Below are 14,591 nucleotides of genomic sequence, written 5' to 3'. Positions count from 1 at the left end.
AGACCACCTAAGATAGAATAGATAGATAGATCGTAGATAGATATGTGGGTGGACTGGTAGATATGGGGTTGATGGATAGATAGATAGATAGATAGATAGATAGATAGATAGATAGATAGATAGATATGTGGGGGCTGGCATAGTATGTGGGTGGAGGCGATAGTCGATACAGTAGATACATAGATAGAGAGAAGATAGATAGATATGTGGGGGGATGGATATAGATAGATAGATAGACAACTCATATAGAAAACACCAGGACTGCTTCTTTGCTTCCATGTTGTCACAGAGCATCAATGAACTCAAGCCCCAGGTGGAGGACTGTCCGATCCTCCAACACCGTCCAACCTACGGCACAGCATTTCCAACTCTCTGAGGGAGCGGCAGAGACTCGTCACCGGTGAGATAAGTGAGACCACGTTACCTGGTGGGTGTTTACATCAAAACCCCAAAACAAACACAACAGCACACACATTGGCCGTAATATGATTGCAGTGTTTGGTTTTTCCTTTCATTGAAGCTTTGATGCATACCTGTTACCTTGCTGATCCATCTTTTAATCCCATCAGACAACAGCCGGGTGTCGTCGTTGAACACCGATCTAGTGGAGGAACAACATGCCTACATTAAGGAGACGGTGGACACGGTCTTCCCTCCAACATCAGGGTGCTACAGGTAAATACAGGTGAATCCTTATACACAGCCAAGGGAAACCTTGCATCTTCAAATGTTCTTTTCAGTTACTAGCAATGATATATAACCCTTGGATGGTATTAGGTCAATTGACCCATTTCATTTTTACAAGAGAAAATGAACAAGTTACATTTTCTACTGAAAGCACGGCCTTTCCTATTTCCTGTGATAAACATGTATTCCTGACTCAATTCAGAATTATCCGGATATGACCAATTATGTGTTTTCTAGTGGATTTTAACAGAATTAAACCTTTATGATAAAAAACCCACTTCCAGTTAATAGTTGCTAGTAGAGACTGATGCATTCCCTAAACATAGATGTTATCTCACTGTGGAAATGGAGATAAAGATATTTGTTAAGGTTATGAAGTAAAACTTTATTGCAGAAGGTTGTAAAACCCCAATAACGTCCGGGTCAGTTTGACCGAGGGACACAGAGGGTCCCGAAGGTGGAAGACAACACAAGGGTTAAGCTTAGTGCTACATCTTTGAATTAAGAACGTCAGTACATATAAGCTGTGCTAAATGAATGCTACAAAGCTAATTAAGACTCTCAGCTCCCACACAACTCTCTTTGGACTTCTCAGTATGTTCAGAAGATTGTGGCGTCCGGTGATCTTGAGTGAAGATAACCTCTTCTGAAGGGTCCCATCATGTTTTCTAATCTCCTGTCCTCCTTGACTACTAGCAACTGTGGGATAAGAGTGTGGAGGGGGGGTGGGCGTGTATCATGTGGTACGCGCCAACATTGTTGTTGTCATTACTTGAAACAAGAAATACACACTATAGCGTAATAAGGAAAAAAGAAAAAAAAAAGACATGTCCAAAATATGCATACACTATGCAACAAAAACAAATGGACAGATCTAGGGTACCCCACCTAATACCCCTAGTACCCTAATGTAAGGCCGACTGTGCTGTGTGGTTGAAGGGGGTCCCTCGAACAAGATCAGGTGAAGATCACAGAAGCTGGAGAAGGCATCCAGGGTCAGAGGGAAGAGTGCAAGGACCGTGCAGGACAGCAAGTGTCCCATACCGGTGGTGTCTGGTGAGTGTTGAGGAAAAACCAAAAAAGTACAGACTCACTTACTTATTATTGAACCTTGGGTTAGGAGTGTGGCTCAGAAATGTGATAGATTAGGAGATAACTTGTGACGTTTTGATTTGTGGTGGTGCTAAGAAAAAGACATGGGGTCACATCTCGTGGGGTCATGAATATCTAATCAAATTTCATGGAAGTCTTTTGGGTAGTTATCTTGTTTGGGCAACAACCTGTTTTCGAAAATGATCTGAATATGGCTAAGCTAATGGCTACAGATGGATAGAGCACATGTTTTGGGAACACAGAATACACATATATCGCTTTTTCCAACACTTTCAAGCACTTTCCGTTGTTGTGGGTGCGTTTTTTGTAAAAATTCCAAAGTCATTTGAAATATAATGGTGAACATTTTCAGCGCTTATTCTGAAGGCCATTTTTGTAATAAAAAAATGAAAAGGGTCAATTGACCAAGGACAACATGAGGGTTTAAACGATTTTGTTGCCTTGAACGGAAAATAAGATAATTAAAGACTTAATTAATCCCACACTGGGGAACCCCTGTTACGGTTAGGTCAATGAAAATACACCAAACATCAGAATAACACAAATACACATTAATTGACGTAAAATTATTACAAGAAAGAGAAAAAATAGAATAAGAGTAGTTGATAATAGTAATATAACATATAAACACGCCAATCTGAAACAGACAGGCAACAGATAAATATACACAGACAATATAACCCAAAACTTACACCATCTGGGATATATTGGATATTTAGAAGAAGTAGTACTTCGTCTGATACGATATCATCACTGTCCCGGTGTTTTGTGTAGCGTAAGCTGTTCTCCGGTGTGATTCAGGTAAGGAGTGTGAGGAGATCTACCGTCGCGGAGGAAGAGACTCCCAGATGTATAGGTCCAGCCTGATGCCTTTCACCCCCCTACAAGGTCTTCTGTGATAGTCCACCAAGAACGGATGGTGAGAACATAGGGTTAATACTAGGGGATTAGTTTCTGTTTAACCCTCAGTTGTCCTCATGTTGGCCCCATGTTGGCCTCATGTTGTCCTATATCATGTTCTTTTAATTCCCCAAAATAAAATGATTGATTCCAACGCTCTTTGCCAAGAGACAATCTCTACTTCATTAATTGGGGTGTTTTTAAATTTTATAGCAGTGTAAACAAATGGAAGTGTGTGTGAAATAGGTATTGAGTAAAAGGTTGACATATTCCAGTCTGGATTATCATCAAATCCATTCCTTTAATTTAGTCTCAATAATTCCTAATTTCTGCTTTTCTGAACTCAAACATTAGTGTATCAAATTTCTATAAATGAGGTTTATGAGCCATACAATTTCCAAAAAACTTTAAAACTAAGTTAAATAGTAAGCTTGAATAATAAGTAATTTAAAAAAATGTCAAAGTGTTGAAAAAAGGGACAAAACGTAAGAAAAGTAAAACATCGATAAAAAGCATAACAAAAGTGTTGATTGTCAATTTGACGGGAAGACAAACACGAGGGTTGAAGGAACTTCTTTGTTTTCCCAGGATGGCTTCTCATCCAGAACAGTGTCGATGGCAGTGTCGATTTCGACGACGCCGGGACGAATATCGACGCGGTTTCGGAACATCGCTCTTGACGCTGAAAGGGACACTGTGAGACTCCTGTGAGACTTTAACCTTGTAAAGTCCACTTTTGGGACCCTCTTGTGTCCTTCGTTGTGTCTGTACTCAGAATCTATTAACAAATATTGTCTTTATCTGCAACTTTGTCTCAATTTTCAAACAGCTGAGATAACATCTATGTTTATGGGAATGCAACAGTCTCTACTAGCACACTATTAAACATGGAAGTGGGTTTCGTTTGCTGTCCTAAGGTTATAATTCATGTTAAAAATCCATATGGAAATCAACATAAGTGTCATTCCAGAATAATGTTTGAGTCAGGAATACATGATACACAGGAAATTAAGGAAAGGACGTGATTTCAGGTAGAAAAAGTTGGTTTTCTTTGGTAAAAAATGGTCAATTTGACCCAAAACTATACAAGGGTTAATATGAGGACAAGATCCTCTGTTAAAGGGAACTTACCTTTGATGGCTGGAAACCAGGTGGGAAAGTACATTGAGTTAAGTACGTGAATGACTTAACTTGAGTAATTCTAGTTCATACGTACTTTTACCTACTCATACCAAAATATCAGTAAGATAATGTAAAAAAAAGAAAAATTCCAATTTCAAAATGGAAATTCTGCACGATTTGTTTACTTGCGTAAAAACTTGAAGCAGAACTTTACTTGTAAGTGGTATTTCTACATGGTATTGCTACTTTTACTTTTTAAACATCTCAGTATCTTCGACCACCGAAGGAACCAGTGTGTAACCTAGACGTCTCGCTACATCTTAATATTGGTATTACTTGACATTCATACGTACCTTTCTTGGTATGCAACAGGTGAGTACTGGCTGGCAATGACGCGCATTAGCCAGGTGACGAAGATGGGCCCCACTGAGGTCCCTATTGAGATGGAGGACTGGACAGGTGCCAAGGGAGTCCTCAACATTTCTTAAATAGTACAGATGTCACATGCAATGTTCCATGCAAACAGAGTCATTATAGGAAGCGGTATGCAGAGCGCTGTCGCTGGGTCTGGAGCATAGCGCCACCGTGACAATTGGATTGGTTTAAAGAAATGAAACAACCCGACCGTTGTTTTTCTCTCTCCAGGAGTGTATGTTGTTGTCATAGTATAAATATTTGGGAATAGTCATAGCATAGCATGTTGAAAAAAAGGTTACACTATAGCATGTTGAAAAAAAGTCATAAAAAGTCATAGTATGATATTCAAAAAAGATCATTGCATAGCATGTTGACAAAAGTCGTGGAAAGTGTGTGTCGAGCAAGTCATCGTATAACATGTAAAAAAGTCGTAGTGATAGTAGATACGAAAAATCGTAGTATAGCATGTGGAAAAAAAGGCAGAGAGAAAGGTGTCAAAAAAGCAGTTTTAAGGAATCAGAAAAAAGTCATAGTACGTAAATCAGTCAAAGAATCATAGAAAAGTCATAGTGTCGAATTGTTTTTTTCGCTATATAGGACTTTTCATGATTTTTCGACAGACTATACCAAATTTTCGACTTTTCAATCTGCTATACATGACTTTTTCGATTTTCTTTCGATTCTGTACATACTAGATTTTTCATGACTTTTTCTTGCGATGTGCTATACTATGACTTTTTTTCGATGTACTATACTATGATTATTTTTTTCGATGACATACTATGACTTTTTTCATGACTTACTTTTTGCGATGTACCTATACTGATGAACTTTTTTTCGATGTACTATACTATGACTTTTTCATGATTTTTTTTCGATGTACATATACTATGACTTTTTTTCGAGTGTGCTATACTATGACTTTTTTCGAGTCTCTATATTATTACTTTTTTGACTTTTTTTTGATGTACTATACTACGACTGTTTTTCGATGTACTGTACAATCACTTTTTTGTGTACTATTCTATGACTTTTTTTTGACGTCCTATACTATGTCTTTATTTGATGTGCTATACTACACTTTATCATGATTTTTTTCGATGTCATACTTGACTTTTTTCGATGTACTATACGATTTTTATGAATTTTTGCGATGGTATACTATGATTTTTTCGATGCTTATATACAACTTTTTCATGACTTTTTTCGAGTGCTATTACATGACTTTTTCATGATTTTTTCGATTTACTATACTAGACTTTTTCATTATTTTTTCGATTTACTATACTATGACTTTTTTGGTATTTTCAACATACTATACACGACTTTTTCGATGGTGCATACTATGACTCTTTTTCGATGTGCTGTACTATGACTTTTCATTACTTTTTTCGATTTGCATTACTAGGCTTTTTTCGATTTGCTATACTATGACTTTTTCATGACTTTTTTCGATGTGCGCTACTATGACTTTTTCATGATTTTTTGATGTACCTACTAGACTGTTTTTCGATGTACTGTACAATCACTTTTTGATGTACTATCTATGACTTTTTTTTGACGGCCTATACTATGTCTTTATTGATGTGATATACTACGACTTTTTCATGATTTTTTTTCGATGTACATCTACTATGACTTTTTTTCGATGTGCTATACTATGACTTTTTATGACTTTTTGCAAGGTGATACTATGACTTTTTTCGATGTACTATACTATGACTTTTTTTCGAGTGCTTACTATGATTTTTCGATGTTCTATATTATTACTTTTTTGACTTTTTTTATGTACTGTACTCACACAGGACTTTTTTTGATGTACTATACTACGATGTTTTTCGAGTAAGTACAATCTACTTTTTTGATGTCTATCTATGACTTTTTTGACGGCCTATACTATGTCTTTTATTGATGTGCTATACTACGACTTTTCATGATTTTTTTTTTCGATGTATATATCTTGATTTTTGCGATGTACTATACTATGACTTTTCATGACTTTTTGCGATGTGCTATAACTATGATTTTTTTCGATGTGCTATACTACAACTTTCATGGACTTTTTTCGATGTGCTATACTATGACTTTTTCATGACTTTTTTTCGATTTACGATAATGACTTTTCATTACTTTTTTTCGATTTACTATATATGACTTTTTTGATATTTTCAAACTACTATACCACGACTTTTTCGATGTGCAATACTATGACTCTTTCATGACTTTTTTTCGATGTGGCAATACTATGATCTTTCATGACTTTTTTTCGATGTGGCATACTTGACTCTTTTTCGATGTACTACACTATGTATTTTTTTCGATGTGTGTACTATGACTTTTTCTTACTTTTTCGATTGCTATACAGACTTTTTCGATTGCTATACTATGACTTTTCATGACTTTTTTCGAGTTGCTATACTATGACTTTTTTCAATGTGCTATACTCATGTCTTTGTCATTTTTTTCGACATACTATAACACAACTTTTTCATGACTTTTTTTCGATTTGCTATACTATGACTTTTTTCGATTTGCTATACTATGACTTTTTTCATGATTTTTTTCGATGTGCTATACTATGACTTTTTTCAATGTGCTATACTATGTCTTTTTCATGATTTTTTCGACATACTATAACACAACTTTTTCATGACTTTTTTTCGATTTACTATACTATGACTTTTTTTGATATTTTCCAACATTACTATACCACGACTTTTTTCGATGTGCAATACTATGACTCTTTCATGACTTTTTCGATGTGCAATACTATGACTCTTTCTGACTTTTTTCGATGTGCTTATACTATGTTTTTCGATGTACTACACTATGTCTTTTTTTCGATGGCTATACAATGACTTTTTCTACTTTTTTTCGATGTGCTATAATATGACTTTTTTGATGTGCTATAATATGACTTTTTGTGACTTTTTTCGATGTGCTATACTATGACTTTTTCATGATTTTTCAACAACTATACCACGACTTTTTTCGATGTGCTTATACTATGACTTTTTTCGATGTGCTTATACTATGACTTTTCATGACCTTTTTTCGATTTACTATACAATAATACAAATAATAATAATACATTTTATTTAACAGCGCCTTTCTAACACCAAGGACGCTTACTATGACTTTATGACTTTTTCGATTACACTAGACTTTTTTCGATGTGCATACCACGACGTTTTTCGATGTGCTAACTATGACTTTTTCATGACTTTTTTTCGATTTACTATACTATGACTTTTTTATGATTTTTTTCGATGTGACTATACTGTCTTTTCATGATTGTATAACACAAGTTTTTCATGACTTTTTTTCGATTTAACTATACTATGACTTTTTTTGATTTTCAACATACTATACCACGACTTTTTTTCGATGTGCAATACTATGACTCTTTCATGACTTTTTTGATGTGCTATACTATGACTCTTTCGATGTACTACACTGTTTTTTTGAATGTGCTATACTATGACTCTTTTCGATGTACTACACTATGCTTTGTTTTGATGTGCTATACTATGACTTTTCATGATTTTTTTTTGATGTACTAACTATGACTTTTTTGTGACTTTTTCGATGTGCTACTATGACTTTTTCATGATTTTTTCAACATACTATACCACGACTTTTTTCGATGTGCTTCGATGACTTTTTCATGACTTTTTCTATTTATTTACTATGACTTTTTTGGTGACTTTTTTCGATTACTATACTATGACTTTTTCGATGTGCTATCTATGTTTTTTCATGATTTTTACGACATACTATAACACAACTTTTTTGTGACTTTTTCGATGTGCTATACTATCTTTTCATTACTTTTTTCAATTACTAATACTATGACTTTTTCATGACTTTTTTGATGTGTGCATAATAGACTCTTTTTGATGTACTTACTATGACTTTTCATGACTTTTTTCGATTGCTATACTATGACTTCTTTCGATGTGCTATACTATGTCTTTTTCATACTTTTTTCGATTTACTATACTATGACTTTTTCATGACTTTTTCGATGTGCTATAATATGACTTCTTTCGATGTAATATCTATACTTTTTTTGATGTACTATACTACGACTGGTTTTCGATGTACTATACAATCACTTTTTTTGATGTACTTTCTATAACTTTTTTCGATGTGCTATATTATGTGCTTTTCGATTACTAGACAATGACTTTTTTCGATGTGCTATACCATGACTTTTATCGATGTGCTATACTATGACTTTTTTCGATGGCTAGACTATGACTTTTCGATGTGCTAGACTAGACTTTTTTTCGATGTGCTTACTATGACTTTTTCGATGTGCCGATACTATGCTTTTGTCGATGTGGTATACTATTGACTTTTTCGATGTGCTAGACTATGACTTTTTTCGTGTGTGCTCTATACTATGACTTTTTTCGAGTTGGTATTCTACGACTTTTCATGACTTTTTTCGATTGCTATACTATGACTTTTCATTACTTTTTTCGATTTACTATACTATGACTTTTTTAGATGTTTTTTCGATGTGCTATACTATGTCTTTTCATGATTTTTCGACATACTATAACACAACTTTTTCATGACTTTTTTCGATTTACTATACTATGATTTTTTTTGATATTTTCAACATACTATACCACACTTTTTTTGATGACTACACTATGTCTTTTTTTCGATACTATACTATGATTTTTTGATATTTTCAACATACTATACACGATTTTTTTTGATGTACTACACTATGTCTTTTTTTCGATGGTGGGTACTATGACTTTCTATTACTTTTTTTTCGATTTGCTATACTATGACTTTTTCGATGTGCTATACTATGACTTTTTTTCGATTTACTATACTATGACTTTTTTTGATATTTTCAACATTCTATACCACGACTTTTTTTCGATGTGCAATACTATGACTCTTTTCGAGTACTACACTATGTCTTTTTTTTCGATGTGCTATACTATGACTTTTCATTATTTTTCGATGTACTATACTATGACTTTTTGTGACTTTTTTCGATGTGCTATACTATGACTTTTCATGATTTTTCAACATACTATACCACGACTTTTTTCGATGTGCTATACTATGACTTTTTATGATTTTTTTGATTACTATCTAGACTTTTTCATGACTTTTTTTCGATTTCTATACTAGACTTTTTTGTGACTTTTTTCGATGTGCTATACCACGAGACTTTTTTTTTCGATGTGCTATACTATGACTTGTTTCATGACTTTTTTTCGATTTACTATACTATGACTTTTTATGATTTTTTCGATGTGCTATACTATGACTTTTTCTGACTTTTTTTGATTTACTACTAGACTTTCATGCTTTTTGCGATTACTTATACTATGGACTTTTTGTGACTTTTTCGATGTGCTATACCACGACTTTTTTTCGATGTGCTATACTATGACTTTTCATGACTTTTTTCGATTACTATACTATGACTTTTTATGATTTTTTCGATGTGCTATACTATGACTTTTCATGATTTTTTTGATTACTATACTATGACTTTTTCATGACTTTTTTCATGTGCTATACCACGACTTTTTTTCGATGTGCTTACTATGATTTTTCATGTGCTATACTATGACTTTTCATGATTTTTTCGACATACATAACACAACTTTTCATGACTTTTTTTCGATTTACTATACTATGACTTTTTTGATAGTTTCAACTACTATACCACGACTTTTTTGTCGATGTGCAACTATGACTCTTCATGACTCTTTTTCGATGTAATACACTATGTCTTTTTTTCGATGTGCTATACTATGACTTTTTCATACTTTTTTTCGATTTGCTATACTATGACTTTTTCATGATTTTTTTCGATGTACTATACTATGACTTTTTTGTGACTTTTTTCGATGTACTATACTATGACTTTTTTGTGACTTTTTTCAACATACTATACCACGACTTTTTTTCGATGTGCTATACTGTCTTTTTCATTACTTTTTTTCAATTTACTATACTATGACTTTTTCATGACTTTTTTTGATGTACTATACTATGACTTTTTCATGACTTTTTTCGATGTGCTATACTATGACTTCTTTCGATGTACTATTCTATTACTTTTTTCAACGTACTATACTACGACTGTTTTTCGATGTACTATACAATCACTTTTTTTGATGTACTATTCTATAACTTTTTTTCGACGTCCTATACTATGTGTTTTATTTGATGTGCTATACTACGACTTTTTCATGATTTTTTTTCGATGTACTATACAATGATTTTTTTCGCTGTGCTATATTATGACTTTTTTTCGATTTACTAGACCATGACTTTTTTTGATGTGCTATACATGACTTTTATTTGATGTGCTATACTATGACTTTTTTCGATGTGCTATACTATGTCTTTTTCATGACTTTTTCAACATACTGTACCACGACTTTTTCATGACTTTTTTTCGATTTACTATACTATGACTTTTTTATGATTTTTTTCGATGTGCTATACTGTCTTTTTCATGATTTTTTCGACATACTATAACACAACTTTTTCATGACTTTTTTTCGATTTACTATACTATGACTTTTTTTGATATTTTCAACATACTATACCACGACTTTTTTTCGATGTGCAATACTATGACTCTTTCATGACTTTTTTCGATGTGCTATACTATGACTTTTTTTCGATGTACTACACTATGTCTTTTTTTCGATGTGCTATACTATGACTTTTTCATGACTTTTTTCGATTTACTATACTATGACTTTTTCATGACTTTTTTCGATGTGCTATACTATGACTTTTTTCGATGTGCTATACTATGTCTTTTTCATTACTTTTTTTCGATTTACTATACTATGACTTTTTCATGACTTTTTTCGATGTGCTATACTATGACTTCTTTCGATGTACTATTCTATTACTTTTTTCGATGTACTATACTACGACTGTTTTTCGATGTACTATACAATCACTTTTTTTGATGTACTATTCTATAACTTTTTTTCGACGTCCTATACTATGTGTTTTATTTGATGTGCTATACTACGACTTTTTCATGATTTTTTTTCGCTGTGCTATATTATGACTTTTTTTCGATTTACTAGAGTATGACTTTTTTTGATGTGCTATACATGACTTTTATTCGATGTGCTATACTATGTCTTTTTCATGACTTTTTCAACATACTGTACCACGACTTTTTCATGATTTTTTTTCGATTTACTATACTATGACTTTTTTCAATGTGCTATATTATGACTTTTTCATGATTTTTTTTTGATGTGCTATACTATGACTTTTTCATGATTTATTCGACATACTATACCGCAACTTTATTTTCGATGTGCTATACTATGACTTTTTCATGATTTTTTCGACATACTATAACACAACTTTTTCATTACTTTTTTCCGATTTGCTATACTACGACTTTTTCTCGATGTGCTATACTATGACTTTTTTATGATTTTTTCGACATATTGGAAAAATCATAAAAGTGTCATAGTATAATTTGTCGAAAAACATGTCACTATAGTAAGTCATGACAAAGTGAAGTAATTTATTGCAATACACACAGCAGTTACATAGATGCTTTGACACGCTCCAATACAGGGATTAAATATAAAACAATTTAAATTTGTGGGAGACTTAAAAGTACAGATATTCAGAGACTGTTTCATTTCTTCATTCATACATTTAAAATGAAAAAGACAAGATAATTTCCTAAAACCCGTCCAGGTGCTTGGTAAGGAGCATACTCCAAGCAGCATGTAACAGAAAATAAATAATTACGTCAATGCAATATACACAATTTGTCGGTATCTATCAATAATTTTACAAACGCATAACATAGCACTCATTAGACAAAACCCAGGAGTTTAGAAGTTATCCCTGAGCCTGGTGGTGTGGTACTGCAGAACAGTTTGTAACTGGGGTAACTGGGGTAAGATGATCCTGTCGCCAACTGGGATTGGCGGTCCTGCTCACTCCTTGTGATTCGCTGAGTGGTTTTTACAGTCTTACATTTGAGGGAGGTTCATTTCATTTCATATATTTATTATACAGGAAAGTTCGAAAAAGTATTGATTACATTACAATATAAAAACGAGCCTGACTCAGTTTAAAAACTGGTTTTCAGCAGGTTCCTGTCCTGCAGAAACATTAAACATGGCTACAGCACGTCAGGACAGACGTTATTACAAGACATCGATATAGAAAAATAAATTTCGACAACTGAAAACAACAATACAGTTACATAAGGACAAAGACATTTATACTAGACATCAGCTGGGCTAGACAGATACGGACAATGCAAAGAAGGCTTGGACAATACATAAATATATTAATTAATGCGTGCAAGTGTAACTGCCGCCAGTCAGGATATGGTCAATGTTGCAGCTGTAGAACTTGAAGTTACTGTGCAGTTACTGTCCAGCCTGGGGTCTGCACATCAGGAAGCTGGTCCATGTTGTCCAACATCTCTGGGCTGGATGACAAGATTTTGAGGAAAAGTATTTAATTCTGAGAAATAGCTTATGAACAACCAGTATATCATAAAAAAAGTAATTCAATGTCAATGGAAAAATCCATTGTGTTGTGTGTCAAAAAACGTCATAGAATAGTATGTCGAAAAAAATCATAAAAAAGTCACAGTATAGCATGTAGAAGACAATTTTAAACTTATATGTAGAAAAGAGTCATTACGAAGTATGGTATGTCGAAAAACATCATGAAAAAGTCCTAATATAGCATGTAGAAAAGAGTCATTACAAAGTATACTACGTCGAAAATTTTTGTAGTAAAGTTGTACGTAGTCTTCAAAAATGTCATAGTATAGTATGTAAAAAAAAACAAACATAAAAAACCACAGTATAGCATGTCAAAATCTTTTATAGTATTAGCATTTTGAAACAGGTCATAAAAAAGTATAGAGTCCCGAAAAAATAATAAAAAAGTCATACATAGTATGTTGTAAAAATGTCATAAAATGTCATAGTATAGCATGTCAAAAAGGTTTTTTAAAAGTCCGTATTTTTACTATACTGATTCGGAAAATGTCTTAACATTCAAAGGTTTGTTGATAAAGTCATAAAAAGGTCATGGTATGTTTAAAAAAAACAAAGTCATAGCACATCAAAATATGAAATGAAACGTAGATGTGTTCCTGTCGTTTAGGTCCACGCCCAGTACCGGCAGTTCACCGTCCAATCAGAGACGTCCAACTACGTGCTGGCGGTCGACGGTTACTCCGGTAACGCCGGCAACGGTTTCCTGGAGGGCTCCACCGAGCTGTTCGGCGTGAACCGCACGATGACCATCCACAACGGCATGATGTTCAGCACCTACGACAGGGACAACGACAACTGGTGAGCGTCCCGGGTTACAGTAACGCCGGGTTCAATAATCACAACAAACCCTGAAATCACGCTACACGCTTCGTCACGTGCTCCTGGTGGCGTGTGTAGCGTGAGCTAATGCTAACTAGCAACGTTAACAATAGCATCGCATCTTGAAACAAGACATAAAAACATCATAGTATAGCATGTTTTTAAAAGGTTCATAGTATACCAAGTCAAAACAAATCATAAAAAGTCATTTAGCTTGTTGAATAAAGTCATAATATGGCATTTCGGGAAAAAATCAAGGTATGTTGCACACAGTTGGAGGAAAAAGTCGTAAAAAAAGGATAGCATGCTTGCCACGAACATGCTAACACTAGTCGGTCACAATAGCTCAAAGCCAACAGGACAATAATTAACACAGCATGTCAACATTTTTATAGCATAGCATCTTGAAATTTGTTATAAAAAGTCATAGTATTGTTTGTTGGATGAAGTCATAATGTAGCATTTAAAAATAAATCGGAAAAAGTCACGTCGAAGAAGTCGGGGTGAAAAAATCAAAGTGTACTGCTGGAGGAAAAAGTAAAATGATAACATGCAAACACGAGTCAGTCCAATGCTAACAGGACAATAATTAACATGGCATGTCAAAATATTTTTAGCATAGCATCTTGAAACATAGTCATAAAAAGTCATAGTATTGCTTGTTGGATGAAGTAAAAATATTTTCAGAAAAAATAAGCATTTAAAAATAAATTGGAAAAAGTCTAAAGGATAGCATGCTTGCCACGAACATGCTAACACGAGTCAGTCACAATAGCTCAAAGCTAACAAGACAACAATTAACAAACATCCCTGTTTCCTCCAGCAGAGAGTGAGATTAAATCCTCCATTTTGGATTCCCTTGTCCAGACAGAATCCATGTTGACAAGTAAAAGTCTGTGTTGGGTTTTTCCTTTGTTCTTAACCAAGGTCCAATTTGACCCGTGTTTTTATTTTTAATATCAGGAACTTGGC

General features: G+C 33.8%; 1 protein-coding gene and 1 long non-coding RNA gene across 2 annotated transcripts in view; both read left to right on the top strand.

Moving 5' to 3' along the window:
- The window catches only part of fgb (fibrinogen beta chain), a 44,093-nt gene that overhangs the window by 23,587 nt on the left and 5,915 nt on the right, over positions 1-14,591 (top strand). The window contains 1 exon segment of the mRNA XM_032518160.1: positions 13,408-13,598. Within this exon segment, the coding sequence (XP_032374051.1) occupies positions 13,408-13,598 (191 nt within the window).
- LOC116690727 (uncharacterized) lies at positions 324-2,722 on the top strand. Its single transcript, XR_004332347.1, has 4 exons — positions 324-400; positions 570-675; positions 1,627-1,743; positions 2,602-2,722. It is a non-coding gene; the product is annotated as an uncharacterized LOC116690727 (long non-coding RNA).

Source organism: Etheostoma spectabile, chromosome 6 (genome assembly GCF_008692095.1).
Source record: "Etheostoma spectabile isolate EspeVRDwgs_2016 chromosome 6, UIUC_Espe_1.0, whole genome shotgun sequence".
NCBI classification, from domain to species: Eukaryota; Metazoa; Chordata; class Actinopteri; order Perciformes; family Percidae; genus Etheostoma; species Etheostoma spectabile.
Note: the sequence above shows the minus strand (reverse complement) of the source record. Positions and strands in the feature narration are given on the sequence as shown.